The 16,802-nt window shown below is 42.7% G+C and overlaps 1 protein-coding gene and 1 long non-coding RNA gene across 9 annotated transcripts in view; one reads left to right on the forward strand and one right to left on the reverse strand.

Annotated features, from left to right (window-relative positions):
• The window catches only part of ANO6 (anoctamin 6), a 186,014-nt gene extending 181,476 nt beyond the window's left edge, over positions 1-4,538 (reverse strand). Inside the window, exon 1 of one of the 3 annotated variants that reach the window (XM_049102767.1) lies at positions 4,451-4,538. In XM_049102767.1, the coding sequence (XP_048958724.1) occupies positions 4,451-4,523 (73 nt within the window). In that variant the 5' untranslated portion in view covers positions 4,524-4,538. Of the gene's footprint in view, positions 1-2,622; positions 2,951-4,450 lie in introns of those variants that run through there. The other 2 variants (XM_025477352.3, XM_025477353.3) reach the window with 2 other exon arrangements.
• LOC112678216 (uncharacterized) overlaps positions 3,074-16,802 on the forward strand; it is a 51,676-nt gene continuing 37,947 nt past the window's right edge. For 2 of the 6 annotated variants that reach the window (XR_007406558.1, XR_007406554.1), the window contains exons 1-4: positions 3,074-3,279; positions 3,744-3,844; positions 6,149-6,307; positions 8,261-8,388. This is a non-coding gene — a long non-coding RNA (uncharacterized LOC112678216). The remainder of the gene's footprint in view (positions 3,280-3,743; positions 3,845-6,148; positions 6,308-8,260; positions 8,389-16,802) is intronic. The other 4 variants (XR_007406559.1, XR_007406555.1, XR_007406556.1 and 1 more) reach the window with 3 other exon arrangements.

Below are 16,802 nucleotides of genomic sequence, written 5' to 3' on the forward strand. Positions count from 1 at the left end.
AAAATACAAAGTGAATGCTAATTGTGTAGAACAGAAAAATAAGGGGTGTGACAAATTTATTGGTGGGCACTTTGGGCCATAAAGATCAGTAATAGCTTTCTAGGTTCGTGGCAGGCTTGGAAGGAGAGTGAGCCACTGAGAAACAGAGGAGCCAAGTCTGGTATTACTAAGGAAGGGAAATGGTCTGAACCAAAGCAGAGGAGAAAAGTGTAAGATTTTTTGGAATGATAGAAAAGTCTCCCTCCTGCACACCTGCCATCACTTTCCACCTAATTATTCAGCTCAAGTCCAAGAGTCACCTTGTTTGCTGGAAGCGGTGGGTCTTTGAGGCCTCCATGATGTCACCTCTTTCCTAAATTTTCAGACCACTCTTCTCTATTCCCATGACCACTGTAGGCATTTCCAAACCTGACTACTAGAAAAGTCTACCTCTACCTCCTTCCCACTCCAATCCATTTTCCAACATGCTGCCAGGAAGATCTATCCTAACGCATATTTGATCCTATCATTCTTTCCTTTAAAAAAAACTGTCTAAGTATAGAGGAATGGATAAGGAAGATGTAGTGTGTGTGTGTGTGTGTGTGTGTGTGCACATATATATAAAATCATCACCAGCATCATCACCATCACTACCACCACCACCACCATCACCACCACCACCCTCCTCCTTCCTTGCATGTGGGCAATGGGATATTAGTCAGCCATGAGAATGAGGGAAATCCCGCTGTTTGGGACAACATGGGTGGAACCTGAAGGACATCATGCTAAGTGAAATAAGCCTGACAAAGACAATTACTGTGTGTCACTTCCAGGTGAAATCTACAAAAAGCTGAACTCCTAGAAACAGCAGGATGAGGAGGGGAGGAGGGGATGTTGGTCAAAAGGCACAAACTTCCAGCTGTAAGGCCAAGTTCTGGGGGTCTGAAGTACAGCATAGTGATTATTATCATTAATACTGCATCCTGTACTGGAAAGTTGCTAAGATGCTGGGCCTTAAAATGTTCTCACCACAAAAAAGGAAACGGTAATCATGAGGTTACAGAGGCGCTGGTTAAAGCTACGGCGGGGGACCCCTGGGTGGCTCAGTGTTTTAGCACCTGCCTTTGGCCCGGGGCACGATCCTGGAGTCCCGGGATCGAGTCCCGCGTCAGGCTCCTAGCATGGAGCCTGCTTCTCCCTCTGCCTGTGTCTCTGCCTCTCTCTCTCTCTATGTCTATCATAAATAATAAATAAAAAAATATTTTAAAAAAATATAAAGCTACGGCGGTAATCATTTTGCAACATAGAAGGGTATGCACTCAATGGGTAGTACAAATGTTACATGTAAACTGTATCTCAATCCGGCTGGGGGAAAAAATGATAAAGGAAAACCACATCTAGAATGAATGAATGAATGAATGAATGAATAAGAAAAGAAAGAAAAGAAAAACCACATCTATGAATGAATGAATGAATGAATGAATGAATAAAAGAAAAGAAAAACCACATCTAGCTCCTAAAATTAAGGGACTTCTAAAGTTATTCAAGAAAAAGAAGGGGGGGCTTTAGGACATGAGCAAGAACTGTTATGTTTTAAACTGAGCCTGGGAGCAAGAGGCAGGCTCCAGAGCTGCTGAACAGACCAGCTCGCAAATGTAGTTGCCAGGTTCTGGAGGCCCCGCGTGTGCTCATTCGCTGGCCCCAATTGTCCCCCCCCCCATCCCCATTAAACAGTTCTCCCTTCGCTCCGTCTACAACCCCTGCACATTTTAAACTGTAACTAGAAATGATAACCCCCAGGCCTGCCCCCCAGGCCTGCCCCCCAGGCCTGCACCCCACCCCACCCCAGCTCCGGCCCTCGCCCTCGGAGGAAATGTCCCGAGATCCGCCCCAACCAGGGCTTCCTCCTCCAATCACTTCCCCCGCGGGCTCTGCGGCTGAAGAAAGCCTCCCGGGCCGCCCCCCGCGGCCGCAAATCCGTTCCCGGGGGCCCCACCCGGCCCCCACCCCGCCTCCCGCGCCGCTCCCAGCTTTCGCTTTAAGGCGGGCACAGGTGGGCCGCGCAGCCCCGCGCCCCGGCCCCCGCCCCGCGCCTCTCTCCGCTCTCCGCAAGCCCCAGCGCAGGTGCGGGGGGCAGGGAGTGACCCCGAAGTTGCTGCCCCGGCGCCAAGGTCCCACCCGTACTCTCACCGCCGCTCAGGGGCCGCGCCCCCCACCCCCATCCCATCCTCACCCCATCCCCGGCCTTCCCGGGGGCGCCCCCCCACCCCTCCCGCAGCTGAGCTGCGCCGGGGCCCCAGGACGGCGGCGCGGGCTCCCTCCGCTGCTCCTCCCGCTGCTCCTCCACTTCTCCCCACGCTGCTCCTCCGCCGCTCCTCCACTTCTCCCCACGCTGCTTACCCCCGCTGCTCCCCACGCTGCTCCTCTACTGCTCCCCCCGCTGCTCCTCCAGTGCTCCCCCCGCTGCTCCCCACGCTACTCCTCCGCTGCTCCCTCCGCTGCTCCCCCACTGCTCCTCCGCTGCTCCCCCCGCTGCTCCCCCCGCCGGTCCTCCCGCGCCTCTGCGAGCCCCCGGGCGCCGCGCCCCCGCGCAGTCCCCAACTTGTCCGGCCGCCGGCCCCCGCCGGGGAAGCCCCCGCTCACCGATATCCCCGTCGTCGTCGTCCTCCTCCTCCTCCATTCCTAGCAGAACGTCCCTGGTCATCATTTGCATGGCTCCCCCAAAAGGCGGCTCCGAACTTGGCGCGAAGTTGGGGGCTCCCGGGTTCCGGACCCAGGGCGCTGCCACGGGGCCCTGCGTCCGCGCGGGGAGGGCCGGGCGCGCGGGGCGGGCGGCGGGGGCGGCGGGGGCGGCCCGCACTGCTGGGAGCCGAGCCCTGCGAGCCCTGCGCGCGAGCCCAACCTCTCGCCAGCCGCGCGGGGCCGGCCACTGAGCATGCCCAGTGAGCGAGCCGGGCTCGCTGCGGAATGATTAAACTTCCCCCGGGTTCATTAGGCTCCCAGAAGGAAGTCGGGACGCGAGCCGGAGTCGTTGACGTCGGCGCTCTGCAAGCCCGTGACCTCGGGGAGGAGGAGGCGAGGGCCCGCGGGGTGGGGGTGGGGGCGGGGGCGGGGGCGGTGGACGGGGCTCCCCGAACCTGCCTCCGAGCGGGGCAGCTCTCTGAGGTCAGCCTTGGACGCCTTTGACCCGTGTCACTGCGGAGGGGACAGCCGCCACCGCGGCTCAGCCCGGGAACCCTGCGGGCCAGGCTACGTGGAGCCAGTGCAGGATCTTCAAGCATCAATTACTCGGACTCCAAAGTAAGGGACGTGTCCTCTCGGGGGGGGGGGGGGCGGGGGGAGCACAGAGAAAAGAGGCAAAACTCGTAGATAATAAGCCACAGAAGAAAAAAGAGGGAGATGTAGAGCAACGTGTTCACAAAAGGCAGGAGGATTTCCGCATCAAGAGAGGTTAGGAGGCGAGAGAAGCGCCCTCTACCCCCGCCTGCACCAGCACAGACAGGGTGTGGTCGCAGGAGGACCTGGAGCGCGCAGTCCCTTTGGACCACGGAGGCTTAGTCCTCCGCATCAAAAATGCAAAAGAAGCCAAAGAACCACGCTAGGGTTAGAGGGAAACTCTGCTGTAATGCAGCGCGAAAGACTATTACTAACCCGAGGCTGCAGAGAAAGGACTAAAATAAAACTGAGGCAGAGTATAAAAGAATGCATTCCTGGAGACTTAAAAAGAGCCATAGGACGCATGCAAAGGGATTTCTACTTTGCAGGCACGTGAACCGCAGGTTTCCGGGATGGTGTGTCTGCAGAGCTGTGTTCAGAGAAGCTGGTGATGGATGGGTCCATTTGGACTCCCGGAAAGGGCCAGACGGTATGTTTGAAATCCTTGTTATAGTCATTGTCCTACACTTGCCATCGAAACTTTTTTATGTTTTTTCCACTAACGTAGCAGAATTATTATGATGACACTAAATTGCCTGTGCATTTTACTCTCCTGTATGTTAGAGGTTAATTGGACACCCAGGTAGTCAGGCCCAGGGTCCCCAGCAAGAAAGCAAAAAAGCCCAGATAGCCAAGACCAAATCGCACTAGCATCCTGTTTTACAGCTTAGACAAGACCACAATAGCATCCTGTCTAGCCGCCTCTGCAAAAGTGACTTTTACAAAACATCCTAAAACAGAACAATTAACTGTAAAACAGTTGTCAGTATCACAAGTTGAGGCGGGTCGTCTCCGGATGTGAGCGCAAGAGACCAGCAACATAGGAACAATAACCCAACAGGTAGACAGGTGCATGATCAAAGCCCCGATTGTCACACGTTAGCCACCAGTCCACAGAGACCCACACTGAGGATGCTCAAAATAGTTCCTGGAAAGAGCTTATAAAAACCCGTAAATGTGAACACCAAAAGGGCAACCCTCTCGGGTCCCCAACCTCCCTGGGTCCTTTGTACTATTATTGTTCAATAAACTTTACCTTGCTGCCCACTGCTCTTCGTTTGGTCTACTTCTTCATTCTTCGAAGCGGCATGACTAAGAACTGTTGGCATTAAGGGAATAAAAATCCTGAAGCACATATTCTTGTTTATTGAGTTTCCGTATGAAAAAAAGAAAACATTGAGACCAATCATAAGTGAGAAAACAACCATGAATATGCATCATTAGACATGTGGAAGTTACTTTTAAGAAAATATCCAGTATCCTAAAGAATAGAGAGAATTTTCTTTCTTTTAAATAGGCTCCACACTTAGTGCTTGAACTCACAACCCTGAGATCAAGGCCGGAACTGAGATCAAGAGTGGGATGCTTAGCTGACTGAGCCACCCAGGTGTCCAGAGAGAATTGTGTTTAATATAAAGAGAAAACAATATAGGATGGGCAGAGGGAGATAGGAGAATAAAGAAGAAGAAAAAAAATGAGGGAAAAAAAATATCGTTTTCTCTCAGTGAACTCTCCCCCAAAGCTCATAGGACTTAACTAAATTAGAAATTCCAGAGGCGTTTTAGTGACATGATCAGTTACCACAATTTTCATTTAATAAATGTGTACATAGTGATTTTTATGTGCTAGGCACAGTTCTAAATGCTTTACATTCAGTCATGTAATCCTCATTACCACTCTAGCAACTATTACCACTCTTTTACTCAGACACAGGATGATTAAATAATTAATCCAAAATCACACGTAGGATGTAAGTGGCAGAGCTGGGGTTCAAACCCAAGCATTTAAAATCTGGGCTCTTGGCCGTTTTATAAACCACCTCCAGAGACATTTCTGAATCTGTTAAAAAAAAAAAAAAAAATCACCCCCCCCCCCCAATTCTAAGCTCTCAAAGTCTCATCAACTTTCTGCCAGTTTTCTCACCAAATGGCCTAGTTTTTATGGCCTGACTTTGCTCAAAGTTAATTAGTAGTTAGAAAACTCTTGTGGTTGATTTTGTAACAGGTTTCCATGAGTCATTTGAAATTCTTTGTACATTTTAGAGTTTACACTTTTGTTGCTTGATAAATGTTGCAGAGACATTGCTGGCCTTATATGGAAAATAACTATTGCTGGAAGGAAAATGAATTATTTACTTAGGTTACCCGTGAGTCTATCATCAGTAAATTCTATTCTTTCATTCAATCTATTTTATTTCCTGTAGCTTCTCTCATGCAATTTTTTTTTTCCATCCGAGTATTATACACTTCAAACGTAATCAAGGTCATAGGCCTATGTAAGATCCACATCCTTGACCCTAAAAAGTTGTCATCTATCATGAATAGTTACTGAAATAAAATGTGCCTAATAATATGTGGCTAGGTTATTGAATTTGCAAAGCTTTTCCAAGTTGGCAGTGGTAGACCAAGTATTTTCTCCTTTATTGGCCTTCTGATTCATAACAACCTTCACCTAGGCATAGGATGCCCTTTCTCTGCCCATCCCTTAAATATTGTGCGTCTCTGGCTTTGATCCTGTCCCTTTTCTTCTCATCTTTCCTTTTAGAACTTATTCAGTTTTATAACTTTACTGTCTATTCCAACCAGGGCCAGTTTCATGAGCATTTGAACAGTTGATTTACAGAGGGCCCTGCACTGAGAAGGACTTAATGCCTGGGAGTCTTAATGTTCTGTAGTTGCAGTCTTGAAATTCTTTTTTTTGTTTGTTTGTTTAAGATTTTATTTATTAATTTTAGATGGAGAGAATGATTTGAGGGGAGAGGCAGAAGGAGAGGGAGAAGCAGACTCCCTTATAAGCAGGGAACCTGACCCAGGGCTCTAACCAAGGACCCGGGATCATGACCTGAGTTGAAGACATATGGTTAACCAACTGAGCCACCCAGGTGCCTTTACAGGTTTGAAATTCATTCTCTTTCTTTCTTTCTTTCTTTCTTTCTTTCTTTCTTTCTTTCTTTCTTTCTCTCTCTCTCTCTCTCTTCCTTTTTAAATATTTATTTATTTATTTATTTATTTATTTATTTATTTATTTATTTATGAGAGACACACACACACAGAGAGAGAGAGAGAGAGGCAGAGACACAGACAGAGGGAGAAGCAGGCTCCATGCAGGGAGCCTGATGTGGGACTCGATACTGGGACTCCAGGATCATGCCCTGGGCCGAAGGCAGGCACTAAACCTCTGAGCCACCCAGGGATCCCCCAGGCTTAAAATTCTTAATAATATTATCTTTGATTTTTTCTTTTTTTCTTTTTTTCTTTTTTTTTTTTTATACATGGAGTTCAATGAGACAATGAAGTGTGCTTGGTTTTCATACAGTCCTGCCTCCCACTGCCTCTGCCTCCCTGGGATAGTTTCTCAGCCTTGCCCACGTTCCTTTTTCCCCTACCCAGAACTACTAGGACCAAGAAATCCTAGGCATAGAGAAGGTCAGGTCATGTTCATGCATCTGTGGTGTTGTGGGGTATGGCATGATGGCACCTGACTTGCCCTAGATTAGCAATGCCACAGTGCTGTCACCCAGTAGGTGACTCAGGGAGAATGAGCCTCTTGCCCATACCCTTTTATAAGGGCATCCAGACATGGAAGTTGCAATCTCTTGGAGGCAGTCCCCTTAAAGGAGTTTGGAGCCTAGAGTCCATGGGGAAGGGGAGATACCTGGCTCCACTTCCCAAGCCTCAGCCAAGGCATGATCCATCAATCCTACAAATTGGTGCAAGGGAGACCTGGCAGCTGGTGGGCCTCATGGGCTCTTTGAACAAGGAACTCTGCAAATTTTCATTTGCACTGGGCACTGCAAATTGTAAGGTTGGTCCTGACACCAAGGGCTTTATTGCCAGCCCAGATCGCTCTTCTATGTTACAAATGGTATATATGTTTGCATGCTGGCTATCTCCACTTGGCTATTTCTTAGACATTTCAAATTTAGCAGGTCCAACACTAAATTTATAATTTCTGCCCCAAACCTGTTTTCCTTAAATTTGGCAATAGTACAAACTAGTTACACAAGCCAATAATTTGAGAATCATTTTGATTCCCTCCTCTCTGTCTCATATCCTCCATGTATAATCAGTTGCTAAATATTGTTCTATCTCCTGGATATCTCAAACACATCCTGAATCCATTGCTGCATTACTGCATAATTGCATAGCATGACATTTTAGCAGAAGCCTGATGTAAGAGATAAAGACACAAAACTATCTGAAGGAATGGAGTTTTAGGCAGAAGGGAAAGCAAATGCAAAATCTGCAAGGAAAACCAGCAAAGAAGTCATTACCAACCATTTGGTAATACATTACCCAAATTCAGCAGCTTACCCACCAGTAAACGGATATCCTCTCACACAGTTCCTGTGGATCAGGAATTTGGGAGCAGGATAGTCAAGAGCTTCTGGCCTAGGTCCTCCTTTGTAGTCACAATGTTGGTCAAAGCTGGTTGGTCACAGCTGCAGTCACTTAACAGCTTAACTGGGTTCGAGATCTGCTCTTCTAAGATAGTTCACCCTCACGTGGTGCTGCTTGTCAGTAGGTACGTCATTTCTTTCCTACACAAGCCTGTCCGTAGACCACTTGAACATCCTCATGACACAATGCTGTCTTCCCTGACAATGACTAATCCAAGAGAGTGGGTGAGGTAGAAGCCATAACATCTTTTATGACCTAACCTTGGAAGTCATGCTTTGTCATTTCTGCCACTGGTTATACAGGTCAGGCAGCTCTACTCCTAATGGGAGGAACTTGTGCAAGAGCATGAACACCGGAGTCAGGAGTCACTGGGAGCCATCTTGGAGGCTGGCTGCCACATATCTCCGCTGTTGTGCTACATTATTTCTGTCGTTCTTCCTTCTTAGTTACTGCGAGCTAACTATATGCTGGCCACTTCCCTAGATGTTGAAGATTCAATAGTAAAGACAAAAAACGAAGACAGATAATGTCTCTGCCATCATGACTTTCCACCGTAGTGGATAGAGGCAAGTAAGTAAGTACCTGTCAGGAAATGAAGGGCATTGTGAGAAAAATGCAGCGGGGCAAGAGTCAGAGAGAACGATGGTTGGGAGAAGGACCTTATAATGAATGGTTGGGGGCAAACTCTGTGATAAGGTGACATTTTAGCAGAGGTCTGAAGGAAGTGAGGGAACAGAATATGTAAATCCCTGAGGAAACAGAGTTTTAAGAAGGAAATGCAGGTGCAAAAGCCTTGAGGACAAGAATGCTTAATGTCTTCAAGAAAAGCAGAGGCCATGGTGGTGACCGTAGCATAGTGACAGAGGAGGAGATGAGGGAGGGAGGAAGGGGAGTGCTGCAAGCCACTTTTAGTCATTAGAGGGACTTGGGTTTTGACCTTGAATAATGTGGAAAGTCTTTGGAAAGTTTTAACTAAACAGGTGGCATACTTATATTTTAAAAGGATCTTCCTGACTGCATTATGGAAAATAGACTAGTGTGTAGAAGAGCAAGCGTCACATCAGGGAGGCCAGCTAAGAGACTAGTTCTTTAATTCAGGCAAGGGATAATGGTCTTGAACCAGAATGGTACTGGTAGTTGTGGATTAAGGTATGTTTTGAAATCAATCTGAAGGGTGTCTGAGGTACTGGATATGAGTCTGAGGGGAAAAAAAGGAGTCCAGGAGAACTCCAAGACTTTGAGAAACTGGGGAAATGGGGTTGTTATTTTTGAGATGCGTAAGACTACAGGAGAATAAGGGGATAGGGGAGTTTGGTTTTGGTCCCATAAGATTTGAGATGAGATATTCATGTGGAGATGTCCAGCAGCCATGTGTCTGGTGCTTGGAGGAGAGATCTGTACTGGAGATAGACTTCAGATGGGCTAGGATTGGTTAGGAGGTTAATCTATGTAGAGAGATAGAGTCTGAAGAGCACCTGGGTGGCTCTGCCAGTTAAGTGTTGGACTCTTGATTTAGGCTCAGATCATGATTTCAGGTCATGAGATCAAGCCCCACGTCTGGCCGTGTGCCGGGGATGAAGCCTGTTTAAGATTCTCTCTCTCCTTTCCCCCCACCCCCGCAAAAGAGATAGGGTCTGAAAGCTGCGCTTTAGGACTCTGCCCTCCAATACCTGTGTTGAGAAAATGTAGGAAAACCAGTAAAGCAGATGGAAATGGAAGGAGTGTCCAGTGAGAAATGAGGAACAGGAAAGTGTAAAGTAAAAAGTTTTTCAAAAAAAGGAGGAAATGATATCCTGTGTCAAATTAATCTGATAATGTGACCTTGTAAATACTTCAAATTTTCCTGTAACTAAAATAGCTTTCTTTGAATATGAAGAAAATTTGCCATGGGATTTAGCAGTGGGAGGTCACAGGTGACATCAGCAGTTTCAGGGGAGTGATAGGGGACAAAATTCTGGAATGGGTTTCCTAGTGTGTTTTTTCCAACACCTCAAAGCAATGCTCCAATTCTCAGTGGACGTTGACTGGGTGTCCTACAATCAACAATTCTGACACTATCTACCAGAGATAACTTCAGATTCCACAGGTTAAGAGTTCAGTCTCACAAAACAGCCATGCCATCCCCCCATTTCAGACCCCAATCACAAATCCTGGTTGTCACCTGTGCTTCCAACCAACTAGCTATAGCTTGAAGGTTCCCACAACCCCCAACTCAGGTTTGATTAATTTGCTAGAGCAGCTCACAGATATCAGGGAAACATTTTCGTACATTTACCAGCTTATTATTAAGGAGTTTATAAAGGGTACAGATGAACAGCTGGATGAAGAGAGCAAGATCCAGAAAGTTTCTGAGCACAGGAGCTTCTGTCCCCTCGGCACTGGGGTGTACCATCCTCCCAGAATGTGCCTGTGTTCACCTGTAAGTTCACTGAGTCTTGTTTAAGAGTATTTATAGAGCTTAATCTTCAGCACCCTCCTACCCTCAGCTTAGGGACCAGTGGGTGGGGCTGAAAGTTTCAATGTTCCAGTTACTTGGTCTTTCTGATGGCCGGCTCCAGCCTGAGGTTATCTAGGGTAGGGGCACACCCTAAGTCGCTTCATTAGCATAAACCCCAAAGGGCCTCCTATCACTCAGAAAATTCCACGGGCTTAAGGAGGTTTGTACCAGGAACTAAGGACAAAGACCAGATATATTTCTTGTTATACCATAGGTTTACAGGAGAATGAAGGATGAAGAAATGGTAGAAATGACTATCAACAACTCCTTTGAGGAGCCTTGAAATTCTTTGAAACCTATGAACTCTAGAATTCTATATTCATTTCTATTTGGATTCTAATAGGCAGCTAAAATTTAACATCCAAAATCAATCTCCTGATCTTCCTCCCAAACAAACCCTGGTCTATCAATAATCTTCTCCATCTCAGATAAAGCAAAACTCCATCCTTCTGATTGCTCAGTCCTCAAAGCCTGGAGTCACGTTTGACTCCTCTCTTTCTTGTACAGTCTATATTTACTCCTTTTATGTCTGTTGAAATATATTTAGAATTAGGACCACTCCACACCACCTTCCCCCCTAACATCTCATCTGTGACATCATCCTCTCTTACTTGGATTAGTTTTCTAATTTCCTTACTTCCCACCTTTGACCCCCTATAGTCCATTCTCACTCAATACAGTAGCTAAAGTGATGTTTTTAAACTGTAAGTCAGATCATATTATTCTTTGTTCAAACTACCAGGAGCTCCCCATTTGCACTGTAGGAAAATCTAAGGTGTTTTGAAAGCTACCCTATTTAAATTGCAAAATCTTCAGAGGCACCACATATGATTGTACAAGATGTTTACACAGGTGCCTGGGTAAGGGGAGTTAAATGAAGCCTGATATCTACCTCAGGCGCTACTGCCAAGCCTCATGCTTTGGTTCAAGGTTCTGTCTGTACAAGCTTTCACATGGGTTGTCAGCAACCCTGAACACCTCTACGCATGTACTCCACTTCCTTCTTACTTTATTTTCTCCTTCTTCCCTAACTCCCTTTTACATACTACATCATTTATTTACTTACTCTCCGTATTATCTATCTTCATTAACCAAAGGATAAGCTCCATGAAAGCACTGCTTTTGTCTTTTGTTCATCACAACATTCCCAGCACAAAACAGGTTTTCAATAAATATTTATTGAAATGAATTGAAGATAGTGTAAAGGGTAGTAGATAAATGCACAAGTAGATAGAAAGGTATGTGGAGCCAATAGAGGTCATGTGGGAGAGAGAAGAGGAAACTGCTGTTGAGATGTCCTTGAGTAGATAAAAGTGATGGGCTCTTATAAACTGGAGATAATGTCTATGAAAAGCAGGATAAAATATTCTATATGCAAACCGTAGTGAAAATACAGTATTTGGATACAGATGCAGGTATATAGGTAAATGTATTGGTAGGAGCTATGGAGGCTGTGAACCCCCCCTCCATGTTTATTTTGAAATATTTTAAACATATAGAAAAGTTAAAAAAAAAATATAACAGACACCTATACACCCATCCAAACTTCAACAATTGGGAACATTTTGCTATATTTGATTTATCTGTTTGTCTTTCTGATTATATTTCATTGAACCATGTTAATGTTGCAGAACTCATAACATATCATCCCTACATAAATAACACATGCACATAGAAGAGATTTAACAATATTTCCCCCATACCAACCTATTCCATATTCAAGTCTCAGAGTCTTTAATGGTTGGGTTATTCTTTTTCTTTTTTCAAAATATTTTATTTATTTTTTCATGAGAGACACAGAGAAAGAGGCAAAGACATAGGGAGAGGGAGAAGCAGGCTCCCTGCAGGGAATCTGATGTGGGACTCAATCCCAGGACTCCAGGATCACAAGCTGAGCCAAAGGCAGACACTCAACCCTTGAGCCACCCAGGTGTCCCTATGATTGGGTTTTTCATGTAAGCACCCAATCACATTTCACAGACTGTGATTGGTTATATTCCCTGACTATTTTTCCCTATGACTTTGACTTCGACTTTTTCAAGAGAACAGCAGAGCTGTGGATGATTATTTTCCCCTAATACTGGTTTTCAAAGTCTAGTATTTCCTGTTAACTGGACATAAGTCAGAGGCTTAATTAGGTTAGAGATAAACATTTTTGCCAAGAATCTGTCATAGAAGATGCTGTGTTCTTCATGTGGCATTACAGTAAGAGGTATCCACTGACAGACTGTCCTACCATTTGATTACTAAGCTATATGATGAACGTCAAATTCTTCCATTGGGTCAGGGTTCAAACCTGGGCATTCTGACTCTAGGGTCTGTTCCTCTAAACACTTTGCTATTGTTGAGATAAATTTCTAATATGAAGCCACCCTGCCTGGGCTGCCATGTCAGCAAACCAAATTTCTGTGTTCCTGTAAATGCTCTGCTTGACCAGAAACACAGTACAGTTGACCCTTGAATAACAAAAGGGTTAGGGGTGCTGATCCCTGCCCCCTGCACTATTGAAAATCTGTGTATAACTTTTGGCTTCTCAATAACTATTAATCCAGTAACATAAACAATTGACATGATTGTATAAACATAAACATAAACATGATTGTATGTTGTATGAATTACATACTATGGTCTTATAACAAAGTAAGCTAGATGAAATATTAAGAAAATCATAAGAAAGAGAAAATACAGTTTATAGTACAGTACTATATTTATCTTAAAAAATCCACATGTGAGTAGACATTGTTTATACCTGTATTGTTCAGCCAGTCCCCAATGCCAGGCAAACTTTGGGCTCTATATTTATTTTCTCGTTCCTCCATCTTTCCAAGTAAGGTCAGATATGCAACCTAAGCCATTCATAATCTGTTTCTCCATTGCCACTTCTAATGTTCTGTAAAACTTGCTCTTGCCCAAAATCCTTTGGGAAGAGTGTTTGTAAGGCACTGTACTCCCCCCAAGCCATGAATCATTTTCCCTTGAATAAAGGCCATCAGACTCTACTAAGTTGGTTGTGTCATTTGATGCTATCTATATTCCTCTTTATGTAGGAGCACAGGCCTCATAAACGAAGAGCATATGTACAAACAAGATGAGGATTTAAATATAGGACCTTAAAAGCTGATTGCCCTCCCACTCCATGAAAATGCCTTATCAATTTGGAATCTTTAAAAAGTGCCCTTGGTATTACATAATGATAAAAGGGTCAATCCAATAAAAGGATATAATAATTATAAATAACTATGTACTCAACATGGGAGCAGTTAAATACATAAAACAAATATTAAACAGACATAAAATGAAACATTGACAGTTATAAAATAATAGTAGAGGACTTTGACACCAATCAATAGGTCATCCAGGTAGAAATTCAGTAAGAAAACAGGGGCTTTGAACAACACATTAGACCAGATAACTTAACAGATATATATAGAACATACCATTTAAAAACAGCAGAATGCACATTCTTTTCAAGGGCACATTGAATGTCCTCCGGGATAGACACATGTTAGGTCACAAAACAAATCCCAATAAATTTAAAGAGATTGAAATCATATCACACATCTTTTCTGACCACAATGGTATGAAACTAGAAATCAATCAAAAGAAAATAAAATTGGAAAAGAACACATAGAGGCAAAACAATATGCTACTTAAAGAGCCAATGGGTCAATGAGGAAATTAAAAAGTACATGAAGATAAATGAAAATGAAACACAATGGTTCCAAATCTTTCAGATGTAGCAAAAGCAGTTTCAAGAGGGACATTTATAGTGATATAGGCTTGCCTCAAGAAACAAGAAAAATCTCAAGTACTTAACTAACCTGACACCTAACAGAACCAGATAAAAAAAAGAACAAACAAAGCCCAAGATTAGTTGAAGGAAGGAAATAACAAAGGCCCGAGCAGAGATAAACAAATTAAAAAAAGAAAAACAACAACAACAAGAAAAGATCAATGGAACTGAGAGCTGGTCTTTGGAAAAATCAACAGAATTGATAAACCTTCAGCCAAACTCCTCAGAAAAGAAAGAGAAGGGACATAAATAAATAAAATCAGAAAGGAAAGAGAAGTAAAAACCAACACCACAGAAATACAAAGAATTATAAGAGAATAGTATAGAAAATTATATGCCAACAAATTGGACAACCTAGAAGAAATGGATACATTCCTAGCAAGATAAAACATTCTGAAAGTTAATCAGGAAGAAATAGAAAATCTGAAGAGAGCAATTACTAACTAGTAACAAGATTGAATTGGCAATCCAAAACCTCTTAAAACACAAAAGTCCAGAATGGATTCACAATTGCCAAACATTTTTTTTAAGCTTTATTTATTTATTTATTTTAGACAGGTTGGAGGGTCAGAGGGAGAGAACCTCAAGCAGACTCCCCACTTAGCATGGAACCTGATGCAGGGCTTGACCTCACCACCCTGAAATCAGACCTCAGCTAAAATCAAGAGTTGGACATTTAACTGACTGAATCACCCAGGTGCCCCTCTGCCAAAGATTTAATATACATTCTCTTAAATATATTCCAAAAAATGAAAGAGGAAGGAAACCTTCCAAATTCATTCTATGAGTCCAGTATGACTCTCTTAACAAGAACAGACAAAAACATTAGAAAAGAGAAGAAAGAAAGAAAAAAGAAAGAAAGAAAGAAAGAGAAAAGAAAGAAAAGAAAACTATAGGCCAACATCCCTAATGAACATAGAACAAAATCCTCAACAAAATATTAGCAAACCAAATTCAACAATACCTGAAAAGGATCATTCACCATTATCAAATGGGTTTTATTCTTGAAATGTAAGGATGATTCAATAATTGCAAATCACTTGACAGGACACACCACATCAACAAAATGAAAGATAAAAATCACATTATCTCAATAGATGCAGAAAAAGCATTTGACAAAATTCAATTTCATTCATGATAAAAACTCTCAACAGAGTTGGTGTAGTAGAGGGAACATACCTGAATATAATAAAGACCATACATGAGAAACCTATCACTAACATCATACTCAGTGGTGAAAAACTGGAAGCTTTTCCTCTAAGATCAGGAACAACACAAGGATGTCCACTCTTGCCATTTTTATTCAAGATAGTACTGGAAGTCCTAGCCATAGCAGTCAGATGAGAAAAAGAAATAAAAGGTCCAAATTGGTAAGGGAGAGGCAAAACTGTCACTATTTGCAGATGACATGATACTATATATAGAAAGCCCTAAAGACTCCACAAAAAAAAAAAAAAAAAAAAAAAAAAACTATTAGAAGTAATTAATGAATTCAGTAAAGTTGGAGGATACAATATTAATATACAGAAGTCTGTTGCACTAATAATGAAGGGAAATTAAAAAAAAAGTTCCACTTACAATTGTGCCAAAAATAACAAAATACCTAGAAGTAAATAAACTTAACCAGGTAGGCGAAAGACCTGTACTCTGAAAAGTGTAAAACATTGATGCAAGAAATTGAAGATAACCTAAACAAATAGAAAGATATTCTATGCTCATGGATTGGAAGAATTAATATTGTTAAAATGTCTATACTACTCAAAGCAATTAAATCCCTACAGATTGAATACAATTCCTATCAAAATACCAACAGCATATTTCAAAGAACTACAACAAATAATGCTAAACTCTCTCTCAAATAAATAAATAAAATCTTTCCCTCAAAATGGGCAAAGGACATGAATAGATATTTTCCAAAAGACATATGGATGACAAAGAGACACACAAAAAGATTTTCAATATCACTAGTCATCAGGGAAATGCAAATTAAAACTTTACACCTGTAAGAATGGCTTCAAAAAGACAAAAAATAACAAATTTTGGAGATGATGTAGAGAAACAAGAACCCTAGTGTAAGGCCATTGTGGAAAACAATGCAAAAGTTCCTCAAAAATTAAAAATAGAAATACCATGTGATCCAGAAATTTCACTATTGGGTATTTACCCCCTCCCCCCCAAAACAAACAAACAAACAAACAAAACAAAAACACTAGTTCAAAAAGATATATACATCCCTGTATTTATTGAAGCATTATTTACAATAGCCAATATATGGAAGCAACCCAAGTATCCATCAATAGAATATAAAGAAGATGTGTGCATATATATCAATATTTCTATTTAAAATACTGTTTATTTGTGATTTAACATTAATTAGCATTACATCTAAGAGCACTATCGGATAACATTTATACATTTTCCACAGGACACACAGGTTCATTGGCTCATTCTTTATGCCAAAGCAAATAAATAGAGGCATTGGCAAAATATGCAAATGGTTCACCATTGCATTTAAAACATATTTATGCACATTGCATTCATTTAAGATATATATATATCTAAAAAGTAATAGAAAAGCATAGTTCACAAGTTATTGTTTCTACATATGTTTAATACAACATAAATGATATAGAGCATAAAAGATCCTCAAATACAGAATTAAGCAACCCAAAGTTTCCACTAAGAGATTAAAACGGAG

This window comes from Canis lupus, chromosome 27, assembly GCF_003254725.2.
Source record: "Canis lupus dingo isolate Sandy chromosome 27, ASM325472v2, whole genome shotgun sequence".
In the NCBI taxonomy this organism is placed as follows: domain Eukaryota; kingdom Metazoa; phylum Chordata; class Mammalia; order Carnivora; family Canidae; genus Canis; species Canis lupus.